This window comes from Cherax quadricarinatus, chromosome 23, assembly GCF_038502225.1.
Source record: "Cherax quadricarinatus isolate ZL_2023a chromosome 23, ASM3850222v1, whole genome shotgun sequence".
Classification (NCBI taxonomy): Eukaryota; Metazoa; Arthropoda; class Malacostraca; order Decapoda; family Parastacidae; genus Cherax; species Cherax quadricarinatus.
Genome location: NC_091314.1, coordinates 19,169,150 through 19,182,575, shown reverse-complemented (window position 1 = coordinate 19,182,575; position 13,426 = coordinate 19,169,150). Strand labels below are relative to the sequence as shown.

The 13,426-nt window shown below is 45.3% G+C and overlaps 1 protein-coding gene across 2 annotated transcripts in view; it reads right to left on the bottom strand.

Moving 5' to 3' along the window:
- The window catches only part of LOC128685746 (tyrosine-protein phosphatase 10D-like), a 506,322-nt gene that overhangs the window by 39,234 nt on the left and 453,662 nt on the right, over nucleotides 1-13,426 (bottom strand). For both annotated transcript variants that reach the window (XM_070087994.1, XM_053772367.2), the window contains exon 26: nucleotides 11,735-11,863. In XM_070087994.1, coding sequence (XP_069944095.1) covers nucleotides 11,735-11,863 — 129 coding nt within the window. The remainder of the gene's footprint in view (nucleotides 1-11,734; nucleotides 11,864-13,426) is intronic.

Below are 13,426 nucleotides of genomic sequence, written 5' to 3'. Positions count from 1 at the left end.
CTGTACTTTTTCCATGCTCTATTGCACTTGGTTTTTGCCTCCTTACACCATCGGGTAAACTAGGGGCTCATTCTGGCCTTCCCAATATTTCTGTTGCCCTTGGGAACAAACCTTTCCTCTACCTCCTTACATTTTGTGTTATGAATTCCATCATTTCATTTACCAACTTTCCTACCAGTTCTCTGTCCCACTGAACCTCTTGCAGGAAGTTCCTCAAACCTATGTAGTCCCCCATTTATAGTCTGGCTTTTCCCATTCGTCTCCTGTTACCCTCTCCACTTGTAGCTCTATGTACTCAAAGCACAGAACCCCGTGGTCACTAGCTCCTAGGGGTCTCTCATATGTGATGTCCTCAATATCTGAACTGCTCAGGGTGAACACAAAGTCCAGTCTTGCTGGTTCATCCTCCCCTCTCTCTCTCTGGTAATATCCTTAACATGTTGATGCATGAAGTTTTCCAGTACCACATTCATCATCTTGGCTCTCCATGTTTCAGGACCCCTGTGTGGTTCCAGGTTTTCCCAATCGATCTCCCTGTGATTGAAATTGCCCATAACCAGTAACTTTGCTCTGCTCAAGTGAGCTCTTCTTGCCACCTCAGTCAGTGTGTCCACCACTACTCTGTTACTATCTTCATATTCCTCTCTTGGCCTCCTGCAGTTCTGTGGTGGATTATACATCACTGCAATGACTACCTTGTGCTCCTAAGACTGAAGTGTACCTATTATATATTCTCTTCCTCCAATCTTGTCCATGCCTCCCATTTCCTCAAATTTCCATCGGTGTTTTACGAGCAGTGCAACCTCGCCTCCCCCTATGCTCAGTCTGTCTTTCCTCAGGATCTGATATCCTGGTGGGAAGATTGCACCTGTTATTGTCTCAGTGAGTTTCGTTTCTGTGCCTGCTATGATGTCTGGGGACTTCTCATTGATTCTTTCATGCCACTCATATTTGTTCGTTATGTGATCTGCATTCGTGTACCAAACCTTCAACTTCTGTTCCAAAACTGTGGTCCTGGGAGGATATTGGGGTGGGGAGAGCAGGAGCCCTGGCAGGGGCCTATGGGGGGTTGTGGTGGGGGTAGAGTTCCTGTAGGGGGTTGCTGTAGGGTTGGGGTTTGTGGTGTGGAGGGTGGGGACAGAGGGATCGGTGTGTGATTGTTGGCTTAGATTGTTCAGTTGTCTTGGGGTTGTCATGGTTGGAGTCCTTCTGTGGGTGTTTCTGGGGGGGTGTTTGCCCTTCTACCTGTGTCTGGGTTATTCTGCTTCTCTTTGTCACTTCCTCCCAATCCTCCTTTCGTTTTTGCACTCTCTCTTTCAGTATCCTCCTTTCCTCTTGCATTCTGTCTCAGTCAAGGCTCTGGAATTCCATTTTGTCTCTCAGCCGTGTTTTCTCCTGCAGGATCATGGTTCGAGTTGATTCTGCCTTGAAAATTACTTTGAGAGGCCACTTCCTTCTCCTTGCGAACCACCCAATTCTCTGAAAATTTGCCACCTGGGTCATGTCGCCCTCGCTTATTGCCTTCATGATACCTTCAATCACTTTTATCTCCTCCTGTTTACTTTCCTCATAGGTTTCCCCGTCAGTTTCCTGGAGCCCATAGACAAAAACTGATCTCTCCCTTTCTTCCTCCCACTGTGTCTCCCATTGCATCCTCTGAGGTGTTTTAGTTCCTTCACTTGGAATGTTCCTTCCTTCAACCCCTTCCATAGCTAAGGCCCCATTGCTCATTGGTCTGTCTTTCCTGCTCAGCTGTTCCTGGCCCCTGCAGGAGTCTGGTAGAGTCCCTGCATATATCCTAGATCCTTCAATGTCTCCCAACCTCTCATGTGTTCCTAGTGTGCTCCTTGTCATTGCCTTGGCCCCGTGTGGGTCTGACCGGCCCTTTGCATACAGTATAGCATCCTTGCTCCCTCCAGTCCCCTTGTCTGTGTCTGATGTAGAAGTTCCTGTACTGTTATTTCTTTCTTTAGGCTGTTTCAGATTGCTCAGTTCCTCTTCTAAGCACTATATCTTGTCTTCTGCTACTATGGCATGTTGTTCCCACATTCCTCTCTGCAGCTACCATCTCCTCCATCCTCCTTCCATGCTCTTCTAGCCTCCTTCCCCAGTCTTCCTCCCTTTATTTTAGCTCTGCTTCCCAATCATCCTTCCCAGCTCTGGGCCTTATTTTTGGCCTCATTGTACCACAGAATGAAGTTTCTGTGAGGGTGGGTGTTGCAGGTAGGGGGAGGAGTAGGGAGGTATGGCAGGGGGGAGAAGGATACGAGGTGGAAGGGGATGGCAGCATCAAGGAGAGTTTTAGGAGTTACAAGAGAGTATAGGGAGGGAAGAGAGAGGGGGGGAAAGACTGGGGAGAAGGAAGATTGATGGAAGATGAGGATGAGAGAGAGAGAGGGGTGGGAAGATGGATGACTGGTGAGGATGAGAGAGGATGAAAGAGGGAAGGGAGAGGGAAGGGAGGAAGAGAGAGAAGGGGTGAGAGAGAGGGACGATGGATGGAACGTGAGGATGAGAGAGACAAAGCTCACTCTATGGAGGTGTTGTGTGTGTGTATATATGTGTTCGTATGTGTGGAGGAGTTATGAGGGGGGAGAGATGGTTAGATGGGAGGGGAACAAAGGGATGGAGTGTGGGACAGGATGTCTAGTGGGTGGGTAGGTTGGGGGGTGAATGGTTGTGAGGGGACCATTTACACTGCTGTGTGTGTGTGTGTGTGTGTGTGTGTATGTATGTATGTATGTATGTGTGTGTGTGTGTGTGTGTGTGTGTGTGTGTGTGTGTGTGTGTGTGTGTGTGTGTGTGTGTGTGTGTGTGTGTGTGTGTGTGTGTGTGTGTGTGTGTGTGTGCCTGGAAATAATGCTCCTCACTTCTAAGTATCCATACTGCTAATAAAATACCAAGTAATACCAGTAATTCTAAAATTTACCAATAGTAATTCTAACACTTATCAATACTACTACTAAAATACCAAAAGTAATACTAGTTTCTAAAACTTAACCTCTCTCAACTTCTACAAGTGTCTACACTTGTGTGTGTGTGTGCGTGTCTGATGGTTACCCCTCGCTAGCTAAGCAACTTCCCTCTCCTCACGCCCTCATCAAACCTATCTCCACCTTATCTATGCTGTTTCTACTCTAATTCCGGTAATAGCTTGCAGGAGTGAGTGACCAGTATCTAACAGTGTGCAGAGACCAGAATCTGACAACATGCAACCACAATAAGTGAGAAGGACTTGTGGTGTGGCAGCAGGGCGATGACAAGTTGCCAGTTGCTGATGTCGTACACGTAAGCCTTGTATCACTATTTTGAAAATCCTTCACCCGTGATTGTTATAACCATTTATGCTCATACATCCCGCATTCCTCAAGTGTTTTCACTTTTCACTTATGGTAGAATACACTTCACATTCAATGAGCTACACTTTATATTTATAATAGCACACAATCTGTTATGACGTCACCGCTTCAAGAAGGCCTACTCCTGCCACCCTCCCTAGTTATATATTTTTTCTTTTCTCCCTTTACTTATTAACTTTTTCACTCTTGCTGTATGCTGCCCCACATTTCACTTATTAACCAACCTCTCGTAATTCTTGTACACTCGCTTTCACACTCGCTTATCTTTGTATATTTGTAATTGTGTGGGAACAGGTGCCTACTAGACCCCTAACAATTTGGCACTTTGAAGTTTTATTGAATGATTTCAGGCTTCCTCTCGACTTTTTTTAACTAATAACTTTTTTTATCACTTTTAGGGTTGTTCACTGACGTTGTCACTACCACTGGTTACTACTAGCCGCTAATCACTCCTTAAAAACACTAAGGTTCTCGGAGCCTTGTGACCCCACGTCTGCATGTGTCTGCCCCTACTCTGTGTTAGTTAGTTAGTTAGTTACCATTTTGTCCTAGGCACATGTCGATTAGACACTAGGCCTGGTGTGTGTGTGTGTGTGTGTGTGTGTGTGTGTGTGTGTGTGTGTGTGTGTGTGTGTGTGTCTGTGTGTGTCTGTGTGTGTCTGTGTGTGTCTGTGTGTGTGTGTGTGTGTGTGTGTGTGTGTGTGTGTGTGTGTGTCTGTGTGTGTGTGTGTCTGTGTGTGTGTGTGTCTGTGTGTGTGTGTGTCTGTGTGTGTGTGTGTGTCTGTGTGTGTGTCTGTGTGTGTGTCTGTGTGTGTGTGTGTCTGTGTGTGTGTGTCTGTGTGTGTGTGTGTGTGTGTGTGTGTGTACTCACCTATTTGTGGTTGCAGGGGTCGAGTCATAGCTCCTAGCCCTGCCTCTTCACTGATTGCTACTAAGTCCTTTCTCTCCTTGCTCCACGAGCTTCATCAAACCTCGTCTTAAAACTATGTATGGTTCCTGCGTCCACTACGTCACTTTCTAGGCTATTCCACTTCCTGACAACTCTATGACTGAAGAAATACTTCCTAACATCCCTTTGACTCGTAAGAATCTTCAACTTCCAATTGTGACCCCTTGTTTTTGCGTCCCATCTCTGGAACATCCTGTCTTTGTCCACCTTGTCAATTCCTTGCAGTATTTTATATGTCGTTATCATGTCTCCCCTGACCCTCCTGTCCTCCAGTGTCATCAAGCCGATTTCCCTTAACATTTCTTCGTAGAACAATCCCCTTAGCTCTGGAACTAGTCTTGTTGCAAACCTTTGCACTTTCTCTAATTTTTTGAGGTGCTTGACCAGGCGTTTATTCCATGGTGTAGATGGTGTACAGAGTCTTAAACGATTCCTTACTGAGGTATCGGAACATTATTCTTAAGTTTTCCAGATGCCCGTATGCTGCAGCAGCTACCTGAGTGATGTGCACCTCAGGAGATGTGCTTGGTATTATACTCACCCCAAGATATTTTTCCTTGAGTGAGGTTTGCAGTCTTTGGCCACCTAGACTATACTCTGTGTGCGGTGTGTGTGTGTGTACTCACCTAATTGTGGTTGCAGGGGTCGAGACTCAGCTCCTGGCCCCGCCTCTTCACTGATTGCTACTGGATCCTCTCTCTCTCTGCTTCCTGAGCTTTGTCATACCTCTTCTTAAAACTATGTATGGTTCCTGCCTCCACTACTTCACTTGCTAGGCTATTCCACTTGCTGACAACTCTATGACTGAAGAAATACTTCCTAACGTCCCTGTGACTCGTCTGAGTCTTCAGCTTCCAGTTGTGACCCCTTGTCCCTGTGTCCCCTCTCTGGAACATCCTATCTCTGTCCACCTTGTCTATTCCCCGCAGTATCTTGTATGTCGCTATCATGTCTCCCCTGACCCTTCTGTCCTCCAGTGTCGTCAGTCCGATTTCCCTTAACCTTTCCTCGTATGACATTCCCTTGAGCTCTGGGACTAGCCTTGTTGCAAACCTTTGTACTTTCTCTAACTTCTTGACGTGCTTGACCAGGTGTGGGTTCCAAACTGGTGCTGCATACTCCAGTATGGGCCTAACATACACAGTGTACAGTGTCTTGAACGATTCCTTATTAAGGTATTGGAACGCTATTCTCAGGTTTGCCAGGCGCCCGTATGCTGCAGCGGTTATTTGGTTGATGTGTGCCTCCGGTGATGTGCTCGGTGTTATGGTCACCCCAAGGTCTTTCTCCCTGAGTGAGGTCTGTAATCTTTGTCCACCTAGCCTATACTCTGTCTGCGGTCTTCTTTGCCCCTCCCCAATCTTCATGACTTTGCATTTGGCTGGATTGAATTCGAGAAGCCAGTTGCTGGACCACATGTCCAGCCTGTCCAGGTCTCTTTGCAGTCCTGCCTCATCCTCGTCCGATTTAATTCTTCTCATCAACTTCACGTCATCTGCGAACAGGGACACTTCAGAGTCTATTCCTTCCATCATGTCGTTCACATATATCAAAAATAGCACTGGTCCTAGAACTGACCCCTGTGGGACCCCGCTCGTAACAGGCGCCCGCTGTGATACCTCTTCACGTACCATGACTCGTTGCTGCCTCCCTGTCAGGTATTCCCTTATCCATTGCAGTGCCCTCCCTTTTACGTGCGCCTGATCCTCCAGCTTCTGCACTAATCTCTTGTGGGGAACTGTGTCAAAGGCCTTCCTGCAGTCTAGGAAAACGCAATCTACCCACCCCTCTCTCTCGTGTCTTACTTCTGTTACCTTGTCATAAAACTCCAGGAGGTTTGTGATACAAGATTTGCCTTCCATGAACCCATGCTGGTTTTCATTTATAATCTTGTTCCTTTCCAGGTGTTCGACCACTCTCCTCCTGATAATCTTCTCCATGACTTTGCACACAATACATGTCAGACACAGGTCTGTAGTTTAGTGCCTCGTTTCTGTTTCCTTTCTTAAATATGGGGACTACATTAGCTGTCTTCCATTTCTCAGGTAGTTGCCCAGTTTCAAGGGATGTGTTGAAGATTGTGGTTAGAGGCACGCACAGCATCTCTGCTCCTTCTCTAAGGACCCATGGGAAGATGTTGTCCGGTCCCATCGCCTTTGAGGTGTCAAGGTCACTTAAGAGCTTCTTCACCTCCTCCTCAGTTGTTCGTATGTCATCCAACACTTGTTGGTATATTCCCTCTTGATGTTCCCTTCTGTGCTGTCTTCCCACAGCCCTTCCTGTCTCTACTGTAAAAACTTCCTTAAATCTCCTGTTCAGCTCCTCACATACCTCCTGATCATTTCTTGTGAGTTCTCCACCTTCTGTCCTTAATCTGATCACCTAGTCTTTGACTGTTGTCCTCCTCCTGATATGGCTATACAACAGTTTCGGGTCAGTCTTGATTCTCGATGCTATGTCATTTTCATACTGTCGCTGGGCCTCCCTCCTTACCTGTGCGTACTCATTCCTGGCTCTGCGACTGATCTCCCTATTTTCGTGTGTTCTCTGCCTTCTGTACTTTTTCCATTCTCTGTTGCACTTTGTTTTTGCCTCCTTACACCGTCGGGTAAACCAGGGGCTCGTTCTGGTCTTCCCATTGTTACTGTTGCCCTTGGGAATAAACCTTTCCACTGCCTCCTTGCATTTTGTTGTTACATATTCCATCATTTCATTTACTGGCTTTCCTGCCAGTTCTCTGTCCCACTGGACCTCCCGCAGGAAGTTCTTCAACCCTATGTAGTCCCCTCTTTTATAGTCAGGCTTTTCCCATTCAACTCCTGTTATTCTCTCCACTTGCAGCTCTACTATGTATTCAAAGCACAGAACCACGTGGTCGCTAGCTCCTAGGGGACTCTCATACTTGATGTCCTCAATATCTGAGCTGCCCAGGGTGAACACAAGGTCCAATCTTGCTGGTTCATCCTCCCCTCTCACTCTGGTAGTGTCCTTAACATGTTGGTGCATGAGGTTTTCCAGCACCATGTCCAACATCCTGGCTCTCCATGTTTCGGGACCCCCATGTGGCTCCAGGTTTTCCCAGTCAATCTCCCTGTGGTTGAAATCCCCCATAACCAGCAACTTTGCTCTGCTGGAGTGAGCTCTTTTTGCCACCTCAGCAAGTGTGTCCACCATTGCTCTGTTGCTCTCTTCATATTCCTCTCTTGGCCTCCTGCAGTTCTGTAGTGGATTATACATCACTGCAATGACCACTTTGTGTTCCCCAGACTGAAGTGTACCTGCTATGTAGTCTCTTTCTCCCGTCTCATCTATTCCTTCCATTTTCTCGAATTTCCATCTGTTTTTTACGAGCAGAGCAACCCCACCTCCCCCCCCTGCCCCTTCTATCTTTCCTCATGATCTGGTATCCTGGTGGGAAGATTGCATCTGTTATTGTCTCCATGAATTTTGTTTCTGTAACTGCTATGATGTCTGGGGACTTCTCATTGATTCTTTCTTGCCATTCCTCATGTTTATTCGTTAATCCATCTGCATTTGTGTACCAAACCTTCAACTTCTGTTCTAATACTGTAACTGTGGTGCGGGGGGTGGAAACAGAGGGATCGGTGTGTGATGGTTGGTTTGGATTGTTCAGTTGCCTTGGGGGTGTCGTGGCTGGAGTCCTTCTGCAGGTGTTTCTGGGGGGTGCGCTTGTCCTTCCATTTGATCCTGGGTTATTCTGCTCTCCTTTTTCATTTCCTCCCATTTCTCCTTTCGTTTTTGAACTCTCTCTTTCATTGTCTTCCTTTCGTCCTGTGTTCTGTCTCGATCGAGGTACACACTCCGGAACTCCTGCTTGCCTCTCTGCCGTGCTTTCTCCTGCAGGATCATGGTTCGGGTTGATTCTGCCTTGAAAATTACTTTGAGAGGCCGATTCCTTTTCTTTGTGAACCACCCAATTCTCCGAAAATTTGCCACCTGGGTCATGTTCCCCTCGCCTATCACCTTCATGATATCTTCAATCGCTTTTTTCTCCTCCTGCTTTCTTTCATCATAAGTTTCCCCTTTAGCTTCGTCTAGCCCATAGACAAACACTGATCTTTCCCTTTCCACCTCCCACTGTGACTCCCATTGCATCCTCTGATGTGTTTTAGTTCCTTCCCGTGGAGTGTTCCTTCCTTCAGTCTCTTCCCTAGTTATGGCCCCTATGCTTCTTGGTTTATCCTTCCTGCTCACCTGCTCCTGGCCCCCACAGGTATCTGGTAAGGTCCTTGCACATGTCCTAGTTCCTTCAATGTCTTCCAACCTCTCATTCTGTCCTAGTGTGCTCCCTGTCTTTGTTTTGGCCCCATGTGGGTTTGACAGGACCTCTGCATACAGTTTAGTTTCCATGCTTCCTTCAGACCTGTTGTCTGTGTTTGATGTAGCCATTGCCGATGCTACTTCTGTAATATCTTTGTCTCTGTGCTGTTTCAGATGTCTCAGCTCCTCTTCTAATCTCTCTATCTTGATTTCTGCTGCTGTGGCCTGTTGCTTCCACCTTCTGCATTCTGCTGCTAACCTCTCTTCCATCTTCCTTTCCAGCTCATCTAGTCTCCTTCCCCAGTCTTCCTCCCTTTTTTTGAGCTCTACCTCCCATTCCTCCCTCCCAGATTCGTCCTTGGAGCCCCTTGTCCTCATCCTGGTTAGGGGGAGGGGAATAGATGGTTAGGAGAGGGGATGGATGGTTGTGGGGGAGGGGGAGGATGGTTATTGGAGGGGTAGAGATAGTTGGGGGAGGGAGTTAGATGGTTTGGGGAGAGAGGGGATGGATGGTTATGGGGGAGGGGGAGGATGGTTATTTGAGGGAGGGAGGTAGTTGGGGGGTTAGACGGTTTGGGGAGGGGTTAGGTGGTTTTGGGGAGGGGTAGGTGGCTAAGGTGAGGTGGTTAGGGAAGGGGGAGAGGTGGTTAGGGGAGGGGGGGGTACGTGTTTGTGTCAAGTGTTTGTGTCAAGTGGTGGAGGGTGTGTGGGGGTTAGTTACCATTTTGTCCTGCGTGTGTGTGTGCGCGTGTGTGTGTGGTGTGTGTGTGTGGTGCGTGTGTGTGGTGCGTGTGTGTGGTGTGTGTGTGTGTGTGTGCAGTGTGTGTGTGTGTGTGTGGGGTATGTGGTGTGTGTGTGTGTGTGGTGTGTGTGTGGTGTGTGTGTGGTGTGTGTGTGGTGTGTGTGGTGTGTGTGTGGTGTGTGTGTGTGTGTGTGGTGTGTGGGGTGTGTGTGTGTGTGGTGTGTGTGGTGTGTGTGGTGTGTGGGGTGTGTATGTGTGGTGTGTGTATGTGGTGTGTGTGTGTGTGTGTGTGTGGTGTGTGTGTGTGTGTGGTGTGTGTGTGTGTGTGTGTTTGTGTATGTGTTTATATATGTATGTGTGTGTATGTGTATGTATATGTGTGTGTGTGTGTGTGTTTGTGTGTGTGTGTGTGTGTGTGTGTGTGTGTGTGTGTGTGTGTGTGTGTGTGTGTGTGTGTGTGTGTGTGTGTGTGTGTGTGTGTGTGTCTACCCTTGTGTGTGTGTGCTTGTGTGTGAGGGAGGGAAGGTTAGGGGGGGTAGGTTGTGTGGTTGAAAGATCCGTCGTGTAGGCACAAATTTAGTCTCATTTATCTTTCCCAATTATCTACTCTCTCCACTTATTGCCCTTTCTGGATTTACGTATTAATTGTTGCTGGTTATTATCATTTTCCTTGTTCACATTGAGAGAGGACTTCCTAGCTTCCTAAGTATTCTTACTGCTAATAACTACCGGTAGTAACACTGCCTGTGTGCGTGTGTGCATGTGTGTGTGTGTGTGTGTGTGTGTGTGTGTGAGAGAATCTTGTGCGGTGTAATGACTGGCCGCAACTTCTTGTGACCTGACACAACCCTCCTGGGACCTGACCCTAGCACCGTCTTACAATGTTGCCCTTAAAAGCTTGTCCCACCTACCTTCTCACACTCGTCAACACTATATTCTCTATGTCTATGCTATTTCTATTCTAATTCTGGTAATAGGTAAGAAATACTCACGTAGGCTGGTAGTACGTATAATTACAGATAATGTGAGAACGCCCTTACAGCCGTACCTATCTCTCTGCTCTCTTAACACTGACTGACTGGCCGCCCACAGTACCCATATGTGAGGGGTCTTTGAATAATGCCAGGTCAGCGCAATATGAGTTCAGATAGTGACTCAGGCAGAGACGGTTGGTCGTTGAGTCAACGGTACACTGGTTACTGGTAACTGGTTACTACTACTGAGACTTGCAGGAGTGAGTGACCAGTATCAAACAGTATGCAAGGCCAGCCAGGGCCGTCAACATGCAAACCACAAATAGGCGAATAAACTTGCGCTGCAATGGTGCGGTGACAGTTGCCAGCTGCTGATGACGAAGTCGTCGTACGTAGGCCTTAAATCCCTATTTTGGAGATCCTTCACCCGTGATGATTATAACCATATATTCTCTTACATCCCGCTTCCTCACGCGATTTCACTCTTCACTGATGATAGTATACACTTCACATTATATACACAATGGCACACAACTTGTCGTGACATCACTTCTTCAGGCCTACCGCTACCAATGTGGCAACAGCGCCTAAGACCCCCAACGGTTTGCGCTTTGAAATATTATGATTTCAGCTTTCCTCTCACTTTCTTTAACTAATAATTTTAATTATCACTCATAGTATTGTTCATTGACGTTCCACTACCACTGATTACTGCTAACTGTTATTGCACGCCATACAACGCTAAGGATCTCGGAGCCTTGTTACCCACGTCTTCACCCCACGGACCCACGCTGTGTGTCCACGGACCCACGCTGTGTGTGTGTGTGTGTGTGTGTGTGTGTGTGTGTGTGTGTGTGTGTGTGTGTGTGTATGTGTGTGTGTGTGTGTGTGTGTGTGTGTGTGTGTGTGTGTGTGTGTGTGTGTGTGTGTGTGTGTGTGTGTGCATGCGTGCACGTGAGTGTGCATGCATGTGTTACTCTGAGATGAAAGGATACCTCTGGTACACTCATACATTTATTAAAAGTATCAGTGTACAGTAACAGGAAATACATCAACAATAGTTTATACAGTTAAAAATAATACAAGATGAACTGAGTGTGATGGAGTTGGTCAAGAGTGAGTCAGTTGTGTAAGAGAGTGTATAATGAGGCACAGTACATGTGTTTTTATTAAACAGAATTTTTTATACATTATCCTGGTAGATTTCAATATTAAAACAGAATAGGAAACTTTTAGTTAATAGTTATGGAATCAGTAATGCTCAGATAATGCAAAAATAAACTGAAGAATTTTTTAACACCAAGACAGGGCAACCTGAAGAATAAAACACATCTGCCATCATCTGCATTCTAGTTGATTATATAAGAAGGTAGGAACACATTTTAAAGGCAAAATATTACATGGAATACTGAGTTTATTCAAGCCTTACCTTACAAACTCTGAACTCAGATATATTCCAATCTGGGAACTGGCTTTCATTAAGGATGGTTACTTGAATGTCTCCATAATACACAGGTTGAGTATCATATGGCCAATAATGGTCACACTTCTCACGACCCTGATAAACAGTGAAATGCACAATAAGGAAACATTAACGTATGGAAGTGTCCAATTTTTTTATAATACTAGAAATGTGTATGTATTTATATTTTTCTGACCTAAGACAAACCTGCATAAAACAAGGAAAACCTGCATTTTCTGCAACTCTCATGCAAATATTAACCCTTTTAGTGGCCATCACATAGAACTGTGTTACTGAGGCTAGGGTCCCTCACATAGTTCTACATCATGAGCTTGGCTCACTCAAATAAGTTGAGAGTGGTAATTTTTGACTTAGAAGTGAGAGAATGGGTCTGTGCAGGGAGTGTTCACAGTATAAAAAAAAAAACTGCACCACACAGTGCATGATGGAAAAAGCAGAAGACACAGAAGATAATTTTGGTTGATTTCAAGACTGGAAACAGCTTGAAATTGAGCTTGAAGTAGTGGAAATATTAAATTTTTTCTGATTTTCCTGAGGACAGAAAAGGCCTCCCTACACCCCCCAGTCTGTTTTATGGATTTTTAATAGGTCTGATTCAATTAATGGGTCTTTGTAAATCATGAGCAATCATTCCTAGTTATATTTCATTATCCAAGAGAAAGAGAAAGTAAATCTTCTATCTTTGTGTGATTATGATTTCAAAATGGAAGGCAAGTATGATACAGGAAAGGCCTGGGGATGTGATTAATGAACAGAGGAAATGTTTTAGTGCCAAGAATGTCTACACTGCTTATTTTGGACTATTTTTAAAGTGGTATTTTTTAATTTTCTGTAAAATTGGCCAAATTACCAATTACTGTGCACTTTATAGGGTAATTGAAATAGCTGAATGGAAAATTTCTTGTGCTCTATTGATAAAATGGTAGGCATACTAGTGAAACGGCTAAGAATCTGGTCAACTAGAGCAATGGAATTGGCTTAACCTTTTCAGGGTTGGCAGGCCCTCTCCTAAACTTGTTCTCAGGATCAAAAATTTTTCGAAAAATTATTTTTCCTTATGAAATGATAGAGAATCTTTACCCGATCATAATGACATCAAAAGTATGAAATTTGTTAGAAAACATACGGAATTATGCTCTCGTGAAGTTAGTGGTCTCAACGATGTTTACACATCAGCGATTTTGCCCACTTTGAGCCCTATTTCCGGTCAATTCCAATGTAGTATACAAAAATCATAACTATTTTGCTAGAACTCCATTTTTTCTATCAAATGAGTACAAGAAACCACCCATTTACCAATTTCAACTATCCAATAAAGTGGTCAGAAATTGGCAATTTTGCCAATTTCACACAAATTTCAAAAGATGCCAATTTCCAAATAGGGTCCAGGATAAACAAGACAGACATTCCTGGCACTAAAATAACATTTCTTCTGTTCATTAGCCACATCCCCAGGCCTCTGTTACATTTCTTTTGCATTCTACTTTGAATTTTTATTCTCACAAAAAATAGAAGATTTACTGTTATGCAGACTACTGCAGCAGCATAGAAATGGTATAAATAATATTAGCGCACTTGTGAAAGAATATTAGACTCACCAGTTGACGTGTATTGGACGCATGGCTTGATTTATTTACT